The 20,265-nt window shown below is 42.0% G+C and overlaps 3 protein-coding genes across 4 annotated transcripts in view; all 3 read left to right on the forward strand.

Moving 5' to 3' along the window:
• The first annotated feature begins 738 nt into the window (after positions 1-738).
• Positions 739-3,359, forward strand: LOC137868647 (homeobox protein goosecoid-2-like). The gene is made up of 3 exons (XM_068705524.1): positions 739-2,436; positions 2,537-2,775; positions 3,090-3,359. Exons 1-3 carry the CDS (start codon positions 2,199-2,201, stop codon positions 3,165-3,167), a joined length of 555 nt encoding a protein of 184 aa, XP_068561625.1. The 5' UTR covers positions 739-2,198; the 3' UTR covers positions 3,168-3,359.
• An 859-nt stretch (positions 3,360-4,218) lies between these two features.
• On the forward strand, positions 4,219-7,825 carry ess2 (ess-2 splicing factor homolog). The gene is made up of 10 exons (XM_068706126.1): positions 4,219-4,597; positions 4,778-4,946; positions 5,078-5,161; positions 5,318-5,487; positions 5,767-5,884; positions 6,003-6,136; positions 6,272-6,374; positions 6,497-6,606; positions 6,694-6,809; positions 6,926-7,825. The coding sequence occupies exons 1-10, from the start codon at positions 4,448-4,450 to the stop codon at positions 7,203-7,205; spliced, it is 1,434 nt and encodes a 477-aa protein (XP_068562227.1). The 5' UTR covers positions 4,219-4,447; the 3' UTR covers positions 7,206-7,825.
• Positions 7,826-8,537: 712 nt separating this feature from the next.
• dgcr2 (DiGeorge syndrome critical region gene 2) overlaps positions 8,538-20,265 on the forward strand; it is a 13,815-nt gene continuing 2,087 nt past the window's right edge. The window contains exons 1-11 of one of the 2 annotated variants that reach the window (XM_068706127.1): positions 8,538-8,929; positions 14,152-14,184; positions 15,380-15,502; positions 17,396-17,482; positions 17,646-17,856; positions 18,371-18,447; positions 18,541-18,723; positions 18,850-19,053; positions 19,169-19,321; positions 19,695-19,931; positions 20,012-20,265. The exon at positions 20,012-20,265 is cut by the window's right edge and continues 2,087 nt beyond it. In XM_068706127.1, the coding sequence (XP_068562228.1) occupies positions 8,848-8,929; positions 14,152-14,184; positions 15,380-15,502; positions 17,396-17,482; positions 17,646-17,856; positions 18,371-18,447; positions 18,541-18,723; positions 18,850-19,053; positions 19,169-19,321; positions 19,695-19,931; positions 20,012-20,241 (1,620 nt within the window). In that variant the 5' untranslated portion in view covers positions 8,538-8,847 and the 3' untranslated portion in view covers positions 20,242-20,265. The remainder of the gene's footprint in view (positions 8,930-14,151; positions 14,185-15,379; positions 15,503-17,395; positions 17,483-17,645; positions 17,857-18,370; positions 18,448-18,540; positions 18,724-18,849; positions 19,054-19,168; positions 19,322-19,694; positions 19,932-20,011) is intronic. The other variant, XM_068706129.1, reaches the window with a different exon arrangement.

A 20,265-nucleotide genomic window follows, 5' to 3' on the forward strand; every position in this document is an offset into this window, starting at 1 on the left:
TGTTTACCTTTTCAGATCCCTGTTGTACACACTGCTTTTACACAAGAATCTATTGCTGTAAAATAGATTGTAATACAAATAATACCAAAAATAAGATGGTAGAGACAAAATTGTGAAGCTTTGTGATGCAGGCTATGCCATGTGATGATGCAACGATTATTAAAATGGATTTTATTGCATTGAACAACTAACTACAAAAATAGTTCTACATAATAGAACAGAAATCCTGGGTTGAATTTAAAGTCGGAAGCATAAACATACTGGTACAACAAAACATATTACCTTTAGTTTATAGAGCCTGCAGGGTGATGTTGAAGCCCGACTATTACACACCAAATGCTAGAGCTCATTTTCAGATTCTATAGGTAAAATAAATGAGTACATGAGGAGAGAGAAACATAATATTTGTATTAATGCAGCTATTAGATGTGGAGTTTCTGACACTATCTGACAAGTGCTCTCTGGGCCTTCAACAGTTACTGTGTTTCCATGCACAAGCAAGTCTGGAGTAAACAGGGAGGAAAGTTGATCCTCTGCATGTCCTGGTTTCACAGCTGCAATCTGCGATTCCCCAGGAGGTTTTGGGCCTCAGTCCAGCAAAGAACAGAGACGCTGTGCTTTTTCACATGGGAACAGTCTGATGCCATGTGGAGTTGTCTGCTTATTTATCATCAGTAAGAGAATTTGTAATCCTGCGTCTTGTCTGCTGTCTGAATTGTACTGGTTTGATTTGTGTCCTTTATCAATTATGTATCAATTGGAATTTGGAATTATAATATTAGCCTACTGTCTTCAAAATGTAGCATCACATCAAGATATGCGGTTTTTTACCTCGTGTTTTCTCACTTTATCTGAACAATTTTTGGTTGACTTTTGTTTCGGGGCCTGATCAGTATTGTCCATCTTGTCGCTTCAGGTTGTGTATTTGTCGGGTAGTAATGCGCCACAGTTTTACAGGTGAAAATCACTTTAAATTGAAAAGAGCCATCCAAGCAGCTCTGCAAACATCTAGAAAAACTGTATCAGCCATGTGGGCGGTGGTGGCTTTTCTTTTCTTTACCTCTTGTGCCAAATATTGCTCTTACAACAACAAAATGAACCTTTATCATTCTAATCCCCAGTAATGAATTTTGAACTGGTTGGACCAATGTGGATGTGATACAATTGCTTCTATTGAGGACCACAATATCTGCTAGATTGCGATCTCACATGATCCGCAAACTATACATCAACAATCCCGACACTATTAAACCCAAGTGAAAAGGATGGGATGGTGTTTATTGTTATCTGTTTTCAAAAGCCCTTATAAGAGGAGCTTAAGACAGATTGTCGAAATCCATTAATTCTCTGAAAAAAAAAAAGGTATATTACCTTGTATGAAATCACGGGATTTGTTGCGGGGGATGAATTTAACCTGTAATAGCTTTACATCAGCTGTGCACATTGTCAGAGAAGTGAGGATGAAAGACTGCACCGCACAGATAAGACTCGTGATGCATGTGAATACATGCCACATGGAGGTACCCCTTTTCTGAATTCACTCGTACTGCTTTTGTTTTGTCTGTACTGAGTAAGAACATACAAATCTATTAGTGTCACCACACATCACTAGCAAGATGAGTCAATAATTCAACTGTGTGTAATTAGTATGCTTAATTAGTATTGTTAGCAGTGCAGTCTGATCACTCGTTGATAAAGCTAAATGGGAAAGCGACATTATGAAATAAATTTCAGCGCTAATCCTCAAATTCAGCATAACACAAGTCTCTGGCCACACCAAAAAAAAAAAAGCGTTTATCTTTAAATCCAGGTTTCTAATACCAAGCAATCCCCTTTTCTCTAAAACCCCAACAATAAGGATCTTAGGAGCTCTCCACTTCTCATTTTATGCAGTGAAATCTGATTTCTTTTGGAGAAAGGAATGAGGCAAGATTAACTGAATCTGCCGTCCTCCCTAACCTCTTCACAAAACTGCCCAGATTAGCTAGGAATTAAGTTTCAACCGTTTTATGTGTCTGGTCCACAGGGGGATTATAGTTTTACTTTCTTTCTTCTTTTTTTTTTGCCTTCCAATTTCGTTATAAGGGCCCGACACACCGTTGTGAGAGAGGAGAAGCAGAGGAGCAGCTGAGTCTGAACTGTGTGTGTCAATATCCTGCGATCATTGCCGCTTGTGTTTTATTGGAATTTCTTTGGAGATGGATGGACTGATCAGGATAGAGAGACAAAAGTTTCCTTTCACTATTGAAAACATACTGAGCAATTATCCCAACACTAATGGAGACAGACGGTCATGTGGAGAAAGTGGCGCTGGACTAAAAGAGAAGGCAGTGAGTCCTGTCGGAGGTCAGATGGAGGCTGTTCATCACACCTGCCTGTGCTGCTGCTACTGCTCCCACTGTGGAGACACTTATCAGACTGATTTCATTCATGAAGGTAAGACCAAACCCATTCTCTTCATGAGAAGGGTCAGTTCTATTGACACCTTTTACATTTACTTTGCACCCTCACCTAAAATCAGATCTCCTCCCTGCAGCCTGTCAGTACGGATGGCCCCCAGCGATGCTCACAGACCCGTGCAGGCTGGGAGATGCTCACAGGGAGGAGCAGCAGTCGCCCGGTCAGGTGCAGAGGCGGACCAGGCGTCATCGCACTATTTTCACAGAGGAGCAGCTGGATGCACTAGAGGAGCTTTTCCTGCAGAACCAGTATCCAGATGTGACCACAAGGGAGAAACTAGCACAGCATACTCACTTAAGAGAAGAAAGAGTAGAGGTAAGACTGTCACGTTCAGCATCTCAACAAATAGTCATGTTTTCACAGTGATACAGGGTTAGCTATGTTTCAGACTGCTCCAACTTAGTACCTTATTGTGGGCCATTCCTAAAGATGTGTGCAAGTTTAAACACTTCATTTGAGTATTATTATGATAGCACTAACTTTCACCTACGCTCTAGTCAATTTGACATATTTTAATTATATGCCTGTGTTGATAATGATCTCCAATGCTGTTATTTTTTAAGTATATATACAATGTGCCAAAAAAACAAACAAATAACTAAATAACGTGACCTTTTTTCTACCGGTAGGTTTGGTTTAAAAACCGAAGAGCAAAGTGGAGACGGCAGAAAAGACTATCATTTTGTATGGGAGACACAGAAAACTAAATTTTGTACTATATGGACCACAACACTGAAAAAGAAGAGAGCCGTGTATATGTGTGAGCTTGAGTTGTATAAATAAAATTATTTTGTATTGCTATATAATAGCTATATTATTGCTATATTGTGTCTGTCAGATCATGTGACAGTTTTGTAGCCTATTTGTGAATCTGATTGGTTGATTGCAAGATCGAAGGACTTTCAGTGTGCTAATACTAATCTAAGATACATCTGGAATCTGAAATTTGTTATTATTTGCACTGGTTGTGAAAAAAAAGTGTCCTTGCGAACAAATAAAGTTCTTTTGCGAGAGGTGGAGGAACTATTTTTTACACAAGCTATAACACATCTAAGTTGGGCGTCATAACAATTTAAAAGCTGACATGAAGCGAACACGTCAGGATAGAACTTCATTATTTTACTGTATTTGAACAGCTTTCACTTTTTGCTCAAAAACTCAGTTTTGTGGTTACACAATCCTTTTTGGGTTAGAATATATATATATATATATATATATATATATATATATATATATATATATATATATATATATATATATATATATATATATATCATTCTGTGTGGGTAGATAACAGGGATCAGAGTGAAACTCTGGCTATTGCTTGGTAGATACATCATCTTTTATTAGCAGTATTATTATTGCTAAAATTGTTATTTTATCTTTAGAGAATATAGTAGTAGTATTATTGTTAATATTAAAAAATGAATGCAAGCATGTATTTAATGTATGTTTAATAAAATACAACCACAGATTCCTTTACAAATAGTAATATCAATGCCGCATCCTCAAGTGAATACCCTAGAGCTGACCTAACAACACTTATATTATGATTACACTGAAGAACACAACTTTTTAACTTTAGGTTATAGTAAAATGTAACCAATAAGTCGTCTCCCATCCCCATATAATACATATGAATATCATTATTATTATTATTATTATTATTATACCGGAAATGTATTTCTATTTTATTCTGGAAATTTCCTGAGAGGCCGTAAACTTCCGGTGACGTAAAACTTCAGACTGTAGCCTTTACGTAGTGCGTAGTTTGTACGCTGGTTGTGAAGTTAGCCGACGGTAGCTAACCTTAGTTAGCTTGTTAACGTAACAGTTAGTGACGTTCGTGTAGTATTACATGTCTAGATATAAACGGTTAGCTCTAAATACTTAGACGCTGTGCATCAAGCCGCCTTCCGTTTCGATTCAGTCGCAGTTCTTTCGTTGAAGCTAAACCATTAGCCTAGCAGGCTAACAAGGGTCTACAATGGAGGGCAGCGCCAGCGTGAGGAGAGCGTTGTGCGGGACTCTCGTCCCTGTCACAGTGTCAACAATGGCTCTCCTACAACAACAACCCGAGGAGAACGACAAGGGGAAGCTGCATAGGAAGGTCCTCGACGAAGAGGAGTACATTGAGGTAGATACATGACGGACAACCAGACAATTAGGGACGAGCTATCGGTGGTCATCAGACAACAGAAAGGCATCCATGAAAATACCAGACTTGCCTGAGATGTACATGTTAATTCTACATTTGTTCTTCGTTGTTGTACCAACATTACAAAGTCAAATAAACCCAACTGTCAACTTCCAACAGAGTTTAGAAAAGATCATCCAGAGGGACTTCTTCCCAGATGTGACTAAATTGCAAGCGCAGAAGGACTACCTTGACGCGGAGGAAACTGGTGACTTGGAAAGAATGAGAGAGATATCCATCCGATATGGATCGTCCTTGACCAAATCTACCCCACGATCTTCAGCACCCCGTGAGTAGTACGAGGAGTGAAATAGACCACTGTACTTTCATGTTGGTATACCTTATTTACAGGATGAAATATTCAGTCTGAATGAGCATCACGCCTATTTCTTTTCTCATTTGTTCCTCTTTGTATATAAGATGTGACACCAGCAAGCTTTGAGACACCAGTGGGCCGCTCAGGGTCTCCCTCCTCCACTCATGGCGGTAAAGGTTTAGACGGGGGTAAGAATATATTTTAATAAGATGAAGATTAACAGATAACACACGCCAGATCTGTGTCTTATTGAAACCATGTTTAGTCCGTAATTCTCCTAATGAATGGAATTAGAAATACTCACAAGTAGATTAACCCTATTTCTAATGGTGTTGTCTTTATAGAGAGCAAGGATGATGACAAGGAAGAGAAAGAGCTGCCCGCTCTGGATCGCTTCCTTGCTAAAAATACCAGTGAGGATAATGCATCGTTTGAGCAGATAATGGATCTGGCAGAGGACAAGGAGAGGGTTAGGCATTCCTGGTTATATGAGGCGGAGGCTGAATACAAACAGGTATGTGTGTGCAGAGTTAAACTCGTAAATTAAATTGAAAGCAAAGGAATGATATGTTTGGATTACAGGTGAAAATTAAATTCCCTTTGGCCAAATTGGTGTATGTTATGTTAACGTCAGATTAAGGTTTGTAGCTCACTCCTCCACGCAAAACCACATCTATGATGGTAATGAGGGTTGCATGGTTTTGTTTGCAGTTGATAACTGTCTGTCAGACAACTATTAAAGTATCGGTACGCCCCTAGACTGCATTTATAAACACTTCTGATGTTTTTGCAGCGCCACGAAGAGAACCTTGCGTTACCATCAGCAGAGAAAGCAGCACTTGAATGTGTCAAAGCTGGGCTTGAGACGTGGGAGTACAAAGCCAAGAATGCCTTGATGTATTACCCAGAGGGTAAGAAGACCAAACTTGGATTGAATTAACATTCTTTTCGTTATGTGTCATTAATCCCTATTGGAGGTAATTTCACTGTGAGAGAAAAATATATGTTCATGTGTTTTCACGTAATCAGGTGTTAAAGACGACGATGCTCTATTTAAGAAGCCTCGGGAGGTTGTTCACAAGAACACGCGCTTTGCTGGAGACCCATTCAGCAAAGCTCTCAACAAAAGTCAGATTCAGCAGGCTGCAGCCCTCAATGCACAGGTAGGTTATACGAATGTATGAAAAACATTAATGTGGTTTTGTTTTGGCCTATGTGTGCCCCATACGTGGAAGTCTATTCTTCAGTTGAATAAGAGTGTTAATTCAAGTAGCTGATGTGTCGTGTTTTCTGTCCAGTTCAAACAGGGTAAAGTAGGACCTGATGGGAAAGAGCTCATCCCACACGACTCCCCGACAGTAAATGGATATGGTTTTGAAAGTATGCCATCCCCAGCACCTGGTGAGTGGCTCTCAGTAACAGTCCTGAGACAGATCAAACTGAATGCGTGTGCCTTGTATGGCTCATTCAGCAACCTTCTAACATTTGGAGGAGAGATCTCAAAGCCGTTTCTGTCCCCTCAGGTGTGGCTGAGTCGCCTCTGATGACCTGGGGTGAGATTGAGAGCACCCCATTCCGCCTGGATGGATCAGACAGCCCGTATATTGAGAGGAATCATGGTCCGTCATTTAAGGTACTGAACCTCCAGCGGTAGCTAACTCTTTGTTAAACATTGATTGTTTTGTTGTAAAATGTTGACATTGAATATGTGTTTTAAAAGATTCCAGAACCAGGAAGACGAGAGAGGCTGGGTTTAAAGATGGCCAATGAAGCCGCCGCTAAAAACCGCGCAAAGAAACAGGAGGCGTTGCGAAAAGTCACAGAGAACCTTGCAAGGTAAAAACATTTCTGCCCTCTTGATTATTAAATTATTTTATGCTACTTGATTCCTTTTTATTAGCGCGGTTGTGAAGGAAAATGATACTCTTCTTAACTGAACTTTTGTGTTGCAGTCTTACTCCTAAAGGTCTGAGCCCAGCCCTCACCCCCGCTCTGCAGAGGCTCGTAAATCGGACGTCCAGCAAATACACAGACAAAGCATTACGAGCGAGTTACACCCCGTCGCCCTCACATCAAGTCCCCGGCTGCAAGTCTCCTTTTGGCGGCCCGTCCACTCCCACGGGAACGCCGACGCCAACTAAAGTCAAGACGCCCAGCTCTCAGGACCTCACGTCTCTGACAGACAATCTGCTGCAACTTCCCAAGAGACGGAAAGCCGCCGATTATTTCTAAGTGAGAGAAGCTGTTCTCTGCTGGGATTGTACAAAACAGATATGTTACGTGGAAAACTTGATTTTGAACTGTCCAGACCCAGTTTTCTCCAGTTAAAGAGCACATCTTTCAGTCGGATGACTGGGTGAAGAAATGCACACAGGACTGAGGAATTTTCAAGAAGTTTTCTCTATTTTTGAGCAGACGGGTTAATAGACATCCCTGCTAAATACAGTGTTCAAATTATATTGTGTAACTTGATTTTTTTAATTTAGTTTTATCCCAATGCAATGTTTCATAGATTTTTGTACAGCTGTTTCCACTCAACAAATGTTTGGTATCCGTCTCACACAGCAGCTTAAATGATGTAAATATATACATATAATCCTGTAGCTGTTTCTGATCCAATATTTAATAATTTCATCCAATAGCTGTCGCCCAGCTCTCCATCCATGCTGCCATGGCATGTTCAGTGTCTCTGCGTCATAGAAATGACTCAACCCAACGTCAAACAATTGCAAGGCTTCAGTTAGTCAGCTCGCTCATATGTAAATGTCAGGCAGAGCTGGGCTCAGCATTATACATCTGTACAACCTTTTTCTTAAACTCTAAAATAAAACTGGACACGTTTGACAAAAAAAGGTCTACAAAAGAATCTAATACCATGACATCCTTAACAGATCTGTTCTACCTCCTACTGGTGGTTGAACAAGCTTCAAATGTAGGCCGAGTCACACTGTGTTTAAATAAGTCTGGTATTGTTTTTTTGTTGTTTTAATGAGCATTAGGGGTTACATGTCCTCAAACACACACACACACACACACACACACACACACACACACACACACACACACACACAGTAGCTTGATATAATATGGATTTAGTTGTGGACATTATACTTACACAAACCTATGGTTTTAGTACAGTGAATGTTTGATATATATATAAAAATACATTATATAAAGTAAATTATATCCACATAACATTCAGGGTAGTAATGCATATTTATATATGCATTTAATATAATTAGCTTTTTTTTTTAATTGGTACAATAATAGTTCATCATAGTCTTATGATATGCTTAAGAAACTAAAAATAAACAGCCCTTTCGCATCATGCTGTATGATAAACTGCGCATCAGCGCCGCCCGTACATCGATGCCATCCGCCCACTGAGCATATTTTATGTTGGATTCATCTCATAATAATCTCTACGGGTACACACACACACACACACACACACACGCTGGTTATCGTGTGTCTCTCTGGGTAAAAGCGGTTTAACTCCGCCCCGCCAGCTCCTCCAGCTGACAGCCTCCTGTGTTGAATGTTTGGGATTGTTGTGATGGGAGGCAGCGGCCATCTTGAATCAGCAGCGCTGAGAGGACGGACGACGCGCACGGCGGAGGAGCCAGTCAGCTAACGTTAGCTGCTCGGCGAGATTAAGCAACAATCTGTGTCGCTGTGCGGTGCGACTATGCTTTATAGACGCGGTTTGTCTTCGCTAGCTGACACTCCGAGTGCGTACAATGGGTGCAAACTGTGTTAAGAGGGTAACGTGTTAACTCCGGAGGAGGAGGGCGGCGGCGGCGGCGCAGATCCTCGGTTTATGTTTTTTTTAAACAATTTTCTGGATAGAGGAGTGACTATGAATGGAGGATAAATGTTGCCAAAGGCTGACAGCAGCAGTTTCGTCCTCTTCTCTCTCCTCTTCGTCCTCACGTTAACGGACCCACCACGGACAGGTAAATGCATCCACGTTTTTATTCTGCATTTATTCCCGTGGAGCTCGAAGAGAGAAACAGATTACAGGTCAGGCGGAGAGGCCTGCTGGATAAACCACGAGCTCGAGTGGTTTTTATAACCGCTGCTATGCTTCTGTTGGACTGTGGGGGACCGCCTTGCTGTCGCTATTATAGCAGTAAAAAGACATTTAAAAAGTAGGCAAAAAACAATCTCTTCGGCAATCAAAACTTAAAGTTTTATACAACAAAACAACAGAACCACATTATTTGTGTGTGTGTGTGTGTGTGTGCGTGCGTGTATACACACACACACACACACACACACACACACACACACACACAGACCGTTGCCTCTCTTTTATGAGCTATTTTGACACTTTTATTAAAGCTGTATTGATAAATTCTGTTATGAAGATTTAACTTCACTCCTGTTTTAAGAGGTGGGTGTCTTTACAGCCATGTAAACAATTTAACCTAGCTGTGTGTGTGTGTGTGTGTGTGTGTGTGTGTGTGTGTGTGTGTGTGTGTGTGTGTGTGTGTCCGTGTCCGCTTGAATTTGAAATGCTTGTCAGAGATTCATGCTCCTGCATCACAGAAGCTGTCTCTCATTGCCTCATCGTTCAGCTACACAGTCAAACATCCGAGTGTTGAACAACACAGTAATGTAATTGTCATGACACTTTCCTAAAAGATGCTTCTGTTTTGTACTGCAGAGACAATCTGGTTGATTAAAAACATACAAAATCCCTAATAAGCAAATACTTAGTGTAAATGTTTGTTTTCAATAATACAACCACTTACAACACATTATTGGCACAATATAGGCCTCCTCGGTTAGTCAATCTGTCACAAAATGCACAGTTTTTAAAGATCAAGCAGGAAAATGTTTTTCAAATAGTCTGTCTCTATTGAAAGCCTGAGCATGTGCTTTGAATGCAAACACTTTTTTAGCCATAAAAAGCATCTTGTGGTTTCCTGTAGGCCTGATCTTGTGATCCTGATAAACGTGTGGATTGGAGAAGCAAAGGTAAAATAAGTTATGCTTTTAATGTCCGCATAGAGAGATATGTTTCTGGACTTCCACAGAAGATTAAATCATACAACACCACCACTTCCATGTAACAGTTTGCACGTACACACACGGCGACACACCTTCTGACAGTGGTGACATAATGCACAACCCCCATGGCCTTAGATTACCTGTTAGTGTTGTCTTAATAGGCATAAGCAGGAATGATTGTTTATAGTGGTTCAGCCTGTTCTGGGAGACCCTGAACCATCTACTGCTGCTATCTGCTTTAATCTGTTCAAGTCGTGAATAAACACATTTGGTTTGATAAAAAGTGCCCGGAAAACACAGTACAATCAACACGGCATACTTCTTCTGGTTAATTTGTGTTTGGTTTCTTGGGAAAATAGGAAGTAGATCTGCACTCAATTATAGAGTGTAATCAACCGTAATTATCAATCTCGTCATAAGTGAATTCAGTATTTACTGTTTTTTGTATTTTGCACAGGCGTTGTCACAGACGGTGTGTTTTTGTAGATCATCAAGTGAATGCTTCCTAAAGCTTGATGCCCTCATGACTCAGACATAAGAATAATCCAGTTTGCTGGAACATAATTCAATTAAAAAAATGTTTGCGCTGGTGTGAGCATGAAACACTTTTCCTGTCGCACAGGTAGGCTTGAGCCGTCTCACGGTGTCTTTAAGAGTCTGACAGCGTCTACCGCTGCTGATGAGCAAAGGTACATGCATCATAAAATCAAATGGCTCTTTGGTTAGCCTTCTGGATGTATGCTAGTGAGCCAGGCAACATTAAAATGTCAACAATTTTAATGTAGTTGAGCTTTAAAGACTCTCCATCCAAAGGAGAATGAAGCTCGTTGGAGGTGCTTTAAATTTGAAATTATGATCCCAATCACTTTTAGCATCTTTTAGTAAGTTTCACATGTAAATAAGTACAATATTGCTGCACAATATTGCGAAACGCATGGGATAAATATAACATTTTCCCCCGTGTGTTTCCCAACAGAGCCTGAGGAAGAGCACCAGGCTTGGAAGCTAATTTGACATAGCGGCTAAAAGCCTTTGGGTCCATAAAATACTTTTTTCCATCAACTTACATTGGGGAAAACATCTGACTCAGAGGATTAATGGGAACAAACTTCCCAGTATGAACACTTGAATAGCCCCTTTTAAATTTATTAGGTCCTAAAAGTTGTAAAATGCACTACTAGTTGAATTCAGAGTTATTTTCCTTCCTCTGTTCATGTGAATGAGCTCAAGAACGAGGCAGATCTGGGTAATCTTCTACAGACAGCTTGTGTCTTTGGTTTGAATGTGAGACTGCTCAGTAGATTTGGGTTAGACTCAACTAAGCTTCTTCAATGTGGTCTCTTAATTCAGAAGAAGCAGACAAAGTTAGCAGAGTCTCGTTGGGCTGAACACAATGTTTATCGTCTGTGGGGCTGAATGAGCCGTCTGTGTTGCACTGGCAGCTGGTTTATCACTTTCTGTTCAACACAAAACAGTTTAACTTTTGACAAACATCATCCGTCAACAGTCAGATGTTTTTGTTCAGCTGATGCCTCACTGACGAAGACTACAGTTGCAGCCAAATGGAGAAGACTTGAATTACAGCCACAGTGATGTACATTTGTTTAAAGACTATTTAAATGAAGATTTGAAATGGATATCTTGCTAAAGTTACTGTCCTGTTTGTGGAGGAAATGAACATTTCAGAAGTGGAAACTGATAGTAATCACAGATTTCAGTCAGACCGACGACACGTCTGTAAAGATCATCCTAGAAATAAACAGTATTACCACGTTCTCCTAATATGGTGTCACACAGCTCTGTATTCAAGAGCAACTCTGTTTACCGTTTGAAGTGTTTGACGTTGTCATATTGGTGTCGAGCCTTTCGATGCGACACACATTCATTTCCCCCCAAATTGCTTTTTGTTATGTAGGCTGCCCATCTAAGAATGTGCAAAACCGAACGGCTCTGTTTTTGAAAGAATTTGACCCGCAGTGCGTTCAACCACGCGGGTTTAAAGAAACTATATTGCTTTTAGATGTGAGGTGGTATAAAGAAAGAAAGAACTGAACGTTTGTACCCACTCACTGCTTCTAACAGCGAGCCTCAGTGTTGATGTGAATCATCGGCGGCTGGAGAGGACGCGGTGTGCACACAAGGCCGGTTCACTTTGCCGTTATCCTTCAGTGGGAATGAGCCGTTGGCCGGTCTCACAGTCTTTATTGTATCTTTCTGTTGGTTATGTAAGAGATGCAAAGGTTCACGTGTCTCAGGGTTGCCAGCGTTCACTCGGTTGAAGACTCGATTGTGAGAGAAATGGCCTCAAGAAGAGATGTTTTCTGTCCTGCTTGCCCACCTTCAGAACGGCTCCGTTTGTCATGCATAAGTCAGTAATACAGTCGTTACCAGGCAGATGCATTTCTGCATATGGCCACAAGACACAGTGTGTGCGCATCATGCATGACGAGCATGTGCACTACGTGGTTCATTTTGAGCGATTGTCTTCTCTAGCTCGTCTCAAAAACAATATATTAACCCCTCCATGTCCAATTTGTGGACAAATGTCCCTCCCGAAAATGAGCTTCCAGGCAGCTGTTAACCACAGCACATTCATATACTCCATCTCAGTCACCCTGAAGTTCAGTTGATGTCGAGGGAAGTGCACTTCAGCATCAAGCTGTCATAGATACAGGCTTTTTTTGTATCTAAAAACAGGCTGTGCCTTCAACATGTACCATCTGATAACCTAAAGCAAAATAGTCTCCCGTTATCTGAATAAACTCTACTACTTGTGAAATTTTCCAGCAGCAGTTATCGGGAAAAAAAGACAGAGTACGGATCTGTGCAGGCAGAGAGTCCTCATTCAAACCACAGGCACCAGAAAGTACAAGCCAGGCGTTTATTTTCTCGTTGTGAGCGCATGCAGACACAGCTTAAAACGAGTCGCTACGTCTGAGATCAACAGTCACCAGCTGGATGTGTTTGCTAGCTTCCCAGTAGGCTGACATGGCAAAGTAACATGTCTTAGTACAATATTGAATAAAGACTATCAAGACTATAAAAGCTGTTGGATTTTGTAACATCACATGTGTGAGTTAAAGATTAGATATTATGTTTTACCATAATTATGTTATCTTGCAAGGCACTTAGAATAAGATTGACTATCGACTGTGAAAGCCAATAGTTCTTTTTTACCTCGTCTATTATTCTGTGTGCATTAATTATTAACATCACATTTGGGACACATGGTCTTTAATGTTATCCATCACTTTGACACATATTGGAGCTTGATGGGATCGATGATTCGGTCCCTGGAGACTGAGACTGAGTCTGTAATGCGTCTCAATCCACTTAGCATTAAGTAAGACAGGTGTGTGTGTGTGTGTGTGTGTGTGTGTGTGAGTGTGAGTGTGAGTGTGAGTGTGAGTGTGAGTGAGAGAGAGAGAGAGAGAGAGAGAGAGAGAGAGAGAGAGAGAGACACCTTTCAGGCAGAGTGACGGTCTGCAATTCTGCATTCAGGTCGGCTTTTCAGGATATGTTGACTCAGACCACAAGTTTTTTTTCTTATTGTTTATAGCTAATAATAGCACGGCCTCATGAAGTGTTAACTCTCTTAAACAGGAGAAGCTGCTGTTGAATTGTTATTTTCTTACAACAAAGCTATTGCTGAGGTTGCACTATGATTGGAAATAGTTTTGCAAACCTTTTTGTCTGGTTTGTAAATCAATACTTTTGTGGGACATTGCCAGATGCTCATGTGTGGGTTTTTTTTAATATCAGGTTAATCATTCATTTGTGCAGCAGTCAGAACTCTTGTTCAAATAAAGGCTGTTTTTTAATAACTGTATGAAAGCCGAGTGTAGCTGTCGCTCAGTGGTATCATCAGAGCTGAAGGTCTGGTCTGTGTGGGGTGATGTCACCTCGGCTGTTTGATACACAGCTGAAACAATAGTCACTTGAAATAGCGCCACGTTTTATTCTTTCCGTCTTTGTCACAGGAGTGGGTGGTCCAGCTTCGTAGGTAAACACAACCACCTGTATCCAGGAGCAGATGGTGTGATATACCCTCTAATCACAGAGAGTTGTTGACGGTGTAAATACTAGATGTCCTTATAGACAACATGATGAGCAGACGACACGTTGGATTGGACAGTCACTCTATTGTTTCTGTTTGTTTCAGGTCCGCGGCTAGCTCTGGCAAGATTATTGTCAGGTAAGCCCGCAGTCTATCTTTTAGTGTAGTGGTCTGTCTGATCTCTTCTTTAGAATCCTTCAGTTTCAACCATTGCTGATCTTTAGATATTATCAGATTGTAATAAAGAAAAGAAGCCTGAAAACACTTGTTTTATTCTCTTAACTTTTTTGCATTTATTCGTTCTTTACAATAGAAGAATCCCTTTACATTAAATGTTATTTTCTAAGCAGCTAATATCGTTTATTGTTTTTGGAGCATGACAGTCAGTTGAACGTTCTCTCATATGATTAAGAACACCGTTGGGACCCATTGGAGTGAAAGAACAGAGCCGTTCTTTCATCACACGAGGAAGGCAGCGGCTTCCTCTAACCACTCATGGTGTGAAGACAAACAAAAAGACATTAAGTGTGTCTGCTGCAGGTCCAAGGCTGCGTCTTTCCAGTCGCCCTAATAACCTAACTATTACTTACAAAAGTCTTATTGTTATATTGTCAATGGTCTGATTTGGGGAGGATACACCAAGTTTTTCATGACTAGTATAAACATATTGAGTTTCTGGGTTTTCTTTGCCAGGATCCCTTCTCTAAGTTTTACAAGTGATCTGTTATTTCCTCCTTTGCTCTCTCAGTATATTGAATGGGTGGGCTCTCATGCTGACAAGAAATGGGTGTAAATGTACTGCTGATTTAGGTGCATTGTCCACCAAAGCCTTTTTTTTTCTCCCTGAGGCCAGTGTATTTTTTTTTTGTCTTTGCAATGCGATAGCACAGCATTGTAGCATTTACGATATGCTACAAACACCGTTAGCGTGACACGGTGAATCTAAAGAATCTTAGCTTTGGGTGAAAAGCTGCACTGGTATCTGTCGCTTTCTACTCAGCCGTCCAATCACAGTGGAGGAGGGGCGGGACGAATACCACAAAGACCGACTGTCACGTCCAACATGTACAGCCGGCTACAAGTGCTAAATAACAACATTCACAATGAAGGAGAAATAGGTTTTTTTATATAATTTGCACCCAGTTGCTATAAGGAAGAACATTGAAAATCTGTTTGTGTTCTACATCCCCAAATTCACCCCATCACCGTGTAAGATCTCTTATTTTATCGACTGCCATTGGCCTCATTCAGTCTTCTGCTGGACTTGAAATGTTTTTCCGGCTCAGTCACATGCAGGTTTGACCACAGGAACTCCTCTCTTGTTGCGTTTCAGAGCAGCGCTGCAGCCCCGGGCAGTTCGCCTGCCGCAGTGGGAAGATGCAGTGTATCCCGATGTCCTGGCAGTGTGACGGCTGGACAGCATGTGAGGACAAGAGTGACGAGATGGACTGTCCCCGTGAGTATAGCTCTCCTAAGCCCCCTTTTTACACCCACCCTGTTACCTAAAACCCATAACATGATTGATTTCTGGAAAGAGTAGCAACACCTGGGACCTTTTTTCCCACTTGGACGGTCGGGATCACAGCTGGACGGCTCTAAATACAGGTGTGAATGCACCCAGAACGCTTTAAGGACGCTCTGGGATCTAATCGAGCGACATCCGGAGATGCTCAGTGACACATGTGAACCACATATGAGCAGAAGTAGCCTGTAATGTGGGCGCAAATGCCTGCACCGAAGAACCCCTGACACAGTTCAATCCAGCTGATTTACTTTAAACAAACAGAGGAGGTTTTAAGTCTGCTGGTTAAAAAGAAAAAAAGTCCTAATCCACCACAAGGATTGTAAAATCAAGACTAGCAGATCTGGACTGACCGCATCAGATGGCAGGGGGAGGCAGAGTTGAACTCTTGAGTGGCTGTACTTGTGTCTCTGTTGTTGGCCGCTCGTTGATCTCTTCAACACCGCATGGATGTTGCAGCGCTAAGCCTTTTGACCAAAATCCCATTGTTTTCCCCTCTTAAATCCAGAGAGACCTTATCCCCAGATCTCTGACCGCATAATAGGAATTACTGAGGATTGAGTTCAGCATGTGACCTCCGCACAGCAGCGGGCCTTTAGGTTTCCGCTGTAGGCCCGGAAACAACGCTGTATACACCAGTCTCTATTCAGTCCTCAGTAAAGCCACATTTATGGAACATGCAGTAAAAGCAGTTTATTCACCCACGAAAGATCCTTAAAAAAATGCATATATAGTACGTTCTGTCTGCATGCATTTACCCGTTCCCTGTGTGCTGAGTAGCTGCGGTTTCATAGAGGAAGGTGAGGAAAAAAAAAACAAACAATGCTGGCACATGTCTCAGTGAGGGCTTATTGTCTGCTAAATCAACAGCGCGCATGGAAATCAATGTTCTTGTTTGGGATTAGCTCTTTGTTGAACAACATGTGGAGGTGGAGCGATCCCTCACACTAATTCCAGCTCGACAAATACCAGAGGCAACTGTTCCACCTTCTGACTCCACCGCAGGTTAAAGAGGAAAAAGGTATTAAATAGATATCCAGTCGGCAACAAGCACATTGCAGACTGTACCAAAGTAAGCCAGGCTGCAAACAAAAGACCACTTCTATTTAATAGTGTTTTCTAAAGAGGGAGAAAGTCAAATCTAAACACATTTTCTTGCATAAATAAGAGGACTAGTCACAATAATTGTAGATTCATCCTGACGTCAGTCAATCCTCAGTCCCCTTAGAGAAAGGTATAGATTGTGCTTCATGAAGACAATGCTGGGATTTTAGATTTGAATCCCTGTGAGCTCTTAATGATACTTACTGAAGAATACAATCTGCACCATTTTAATGTCAATAAAGGAAGGTTTGGGTTCTGCTTTTATCTTCCTCAAATCTCTATTTACTTCTTTGACATTTTGTGGGTTGAAGTCGGTTCTTAAGACACGAGCTTCATGCTTTCTACAGAAATAAAGAGGAAATGCTGATCAGACGCACTAAAGTAAGTAAAAAGCTAGACAACGAGAAGCGTACTTAGAGGAATACCAGAACTAGTCCATACACTCTGTGGACATTTATAAAAAGATGAATTTTTGTACTGTTTTAAAACAAAAAAGGCCTTTGCACACATGATATTTACCAGCCAGAGTCAGTGCAGAAGAAAGCAGCCCGGTCTGTTTATCTGTTTATCTATCGCACTAATGAAATGCCTTGTTCACTACATCACGGGCGTTTAACAGGTTGCACAACATAAACTGATATGTGCACGGAGAAAGTGTTCTTCTGTAAAAACTTGTCCACACTTGTTGACTTTGAGTCTTATTCTTTTTTCTTTTTTTTGCAGCTATAAAGGAGGAGCGGTTTCGTTTCGGTAACGGATACGACCAGGTAGAAGACGTCATCGGTGTGGCTCAGCCTGTCCGCTTCAACAGTAAGCATCCCGCTTCACTCTCACCTGTTAATGTTGTGGAATCTGCAATACAGACATATTTGTTTAGCATATTCATACTTGATAACAAACTGTTTCTGATTCTGATCACGTGTGTGCGCTTCTTTTATCAACCACGATGTTAAAGTTTATCCTCGGTCCATAGAGAAATGCCCCAGTGGGTGGCACCACTACGAGAAGACGGCCAGCTGCTACAAAGTGTACCTGAGGAACGAGAACTACTGGCAGGCGGTCGATACGTGTCAGAAGGTCAACGGCTCGCTGGCCACTTTCGTTACCAACGAGGAGCTGCAGTTCATTCTGAAGATCGAGGTGGATTTTGACGACAAAGTCTGTGAGCGCAGAGACCAGTGCAAGTGAGTTTTTCAGTCAAAGCCTTTGATTGTATGTTGTTATAAGAGCTTAACTTAATGGATATTATTAGTGTTTAGTCAGAGTTCTGAGTTTCTACAGTCATTTGCAGTTTGTGTGTAGTTTGCAATTTCTGTACAAAGACAAATGCAGACAAACTGCTCTGTCTACTCTTTCTTTGGCTTTTCTTTTGTACTTTATTGACACTGAAGATAACTGGCTGAACATGCATGACTCAATTCATTCACAGAAAAGCCTCAGTCTCCAGAGTTTCAAGTTAACTTATCTAACATATTGAAATCTTTTTTTTATTTTCATGAAAGGAGTATACAGTAAATATGCATTCAAATGTTCAGTGTGTCTCAGCAGAGGTGGGGTAGTGCTCCATCATTGGTTTGCAGGCCATCTAGTGGCCAATAGTGGCCGTATAAAGTGCTCAATACTGGTTTTATGCATAAACACTGAAGTGGACCATTTGATAAAGTACATTTAAACATTGGAGTTATTTTTGTTTTTAAGGTTTTGGGTGGGCTACCAGTATGTGATCACCAATCAGAGCCACTCTCTGGAGGGCCGCTGGGAGGTCGCATACAAAGGTATGAAATTTATTTAAATAATAGAAAGCCAACTATTATTCTGCAACTTGATTGTTGTAATGCTTTAAAAAAACATTTTTTTTCCCTCAACAGGGTCCATGCAGGTGTTTCTGCCACCTGAGGGGCTGACCAACTTTGGGGAGGCGTCTCCCACCCAGGACAACGTCTTCTGTGCCCAGCTGCAGCGCTTTCAGATCAAAAGCATGAATGAACGAGGTCTGCACAGCTGGCACGCTGAGAACTGCTACAAGAAGTTCCCATTTCTCTGCAAGAGGAGTATGTGCTCATTGTGTCTTTTCCATCAGAAATGTAGAGACGCCTATACGTTTTGTCCCAGTCATATAAAGTTCATTTGGATATCGTCTTGATGTCATTTCCCCCCCCCCCCCCCCCCCCCGACAGGGCAAACCTGTGTGGATATAAAAGACAACGTTGTGAACGAGGGCTACTACTTCACCCCCAAGGGGGACGACCCGTGTCTGAGCTGCACGTGTCACGACGGCGAGCCGGAGATGTGCGTGGCGGCGTTGTGTGAGCGTCCGCAGGGCTGCCAGCACTTCCGCAAGGATCCCAAAGAGTGCTGCAAGTTCACCTGCCTGGACCCAGGTACTGCCACAAGAACAGAATACCTGACATCTGCATTTCTAATACTCGGGACCACCAATGAGCCCCCAGCTTGTGATACTCTTATTTTGTCGGTTTTCTCTCTCTTTTTCCTCAGATGGAAACAGTCTGTTTGACTCGATGGCCAGTGGGATGAGACTGATCGTCAGCTGTATCTCGTCCTTCCTCATCCTCTCTCTGCTGCTCTTCATGGTGCACAGACTCCGTCAGCGGAGACGCGAACGCATCGAAACTCTGATCGGAGGAAACTGTGAGCGTTTAGCACACCACTCTCTGAACAATAATAAGTTGGTCATGGAATTTAAGGCTTTCTCATCATAAATTATCTCACATAAATTCCATTCAACACATGAGTTTTTATTTAATGTTAAATTAAAGTGCTCCGATACACAAAGCTTCAGTTGAAAATTGGCATTTCTCAAAGACATTTAAAAAACACTGAAATAACGTGCTTTGTAAACAGTCAATCCTTATTTCTATAAAGATTCAGTCACATAAAATCCTCTCCTTTCTCTTGGTAGTTAAATTACTGCTGTAAATGAAGGTTTCTTTCAAAAGGATGATTTTGTGGCTGTATTTTAAGTGCAGTTGTTTCACATCATCCTTTTGTTTTTTTTGCTCAGTGCACCACTTCAACCTCGGAAGACGAGTCCCCGGCTTTGACTACGGCCCGGATGCCTTTGGCACCGGCCTCACTCCCCTGCATCTGTCCGACGACGGAGAGGGAGGAGCTTTCCATTTCCAAGAGCCTCCTCCGCCGTACGCAGCCTACAAGTACCCCGACATCCAGCACCCTGACGACCCCCCTCCTCCGTACGAAGCCTCCATCAACCCAGACAGCCTCCTCTTCGTGGACCTCGGTAGGCGCAGAGCCTGTTGTTCATGTATCTCATAGTGTGTGTCAGGCTCTCGACTTCACTCTCTTTTTGTTCACCTGCAGGACACGGGGTGTCCCTGGTGCCGAGCCAGATGAGCGCCATGGTGGACGGGCTCCAGGCAGCTATTCCCAACGCCTCCGGCCCCGTGACGGACTCGGCACCGCCCTCTCAGGAGCGGGAGGACTCCATAGACAGCAGCACCCTCCTGGTGGGGCCCGACACTCCGACAGATGGCCCCGCCCCTGCTTCCGTGCCCGCAGACTGCGCCTCCACCCTCAGCACCGTCGTATAAGGATTGTGGACGGACGGCAGGGAG

This window comes from Cebidichthys violaceus, unplaced genomic scaffold (assembly GCF_023349555.1).
Source record: "Cebidichthys violaceus isolate CVI_PGR_0920_01 unplaced genomic scaffold, fCebVio1.0.p SCAF_12, whole genome shotgun sequence".
NCBI classification, from domain to species: Eukaryota; Metazoa; Chordata; class Actinopteri; order Perciformes; family Stichaeidae; genus Cebidichthys; species Cebidichthys violaceus.

Bases quoted from the DNA above. Each gene is read 5' to 3' on its own strand.
- LOC137868647 (XM_068705524.1), top strand. From the start codon at position 2,199: ATGGATGGACTGATCAGGATAGAGAGACAAAAGTTTCCTTTCACTATT. The intron at 2,437-2,536 runs GTAAGACCAAAC...TCCTCCCTGCAG, and splicing joins GACTGATTTCATTCATGAAG to CCTGTCAGTACGGATGGCCC. The intron at 2,776-3,089 runs GTAAGACTGTCA...TTCTACCGGTAG, and splicing joins TAAGAGAAGAAAGAGTAGAG to GTTTGGTTTAAAAACCGAAG.
- ess2 (XM_068706126.1), top strand. From the start codon at position 4,448: ATGGAGGGCAGCGCCAGCGTGAGGAGAGCGTTGTGCGGGACTCTCGTC. The intron at 4,947-5,077 runs GTGAGTAGTACG...TTTGTATATAAG, and splicing joins CCCACGATCTTCAGCACCCC to ATGTGACACCAGCAAGCTTT. The intron at 5,162-5,317 runs GTAAGAATATAT...TTGTCTTTATAG, and splicing joins CGGTAAAGGTTTAGACGGGG to AGAGCAAGGATGATGACAAG.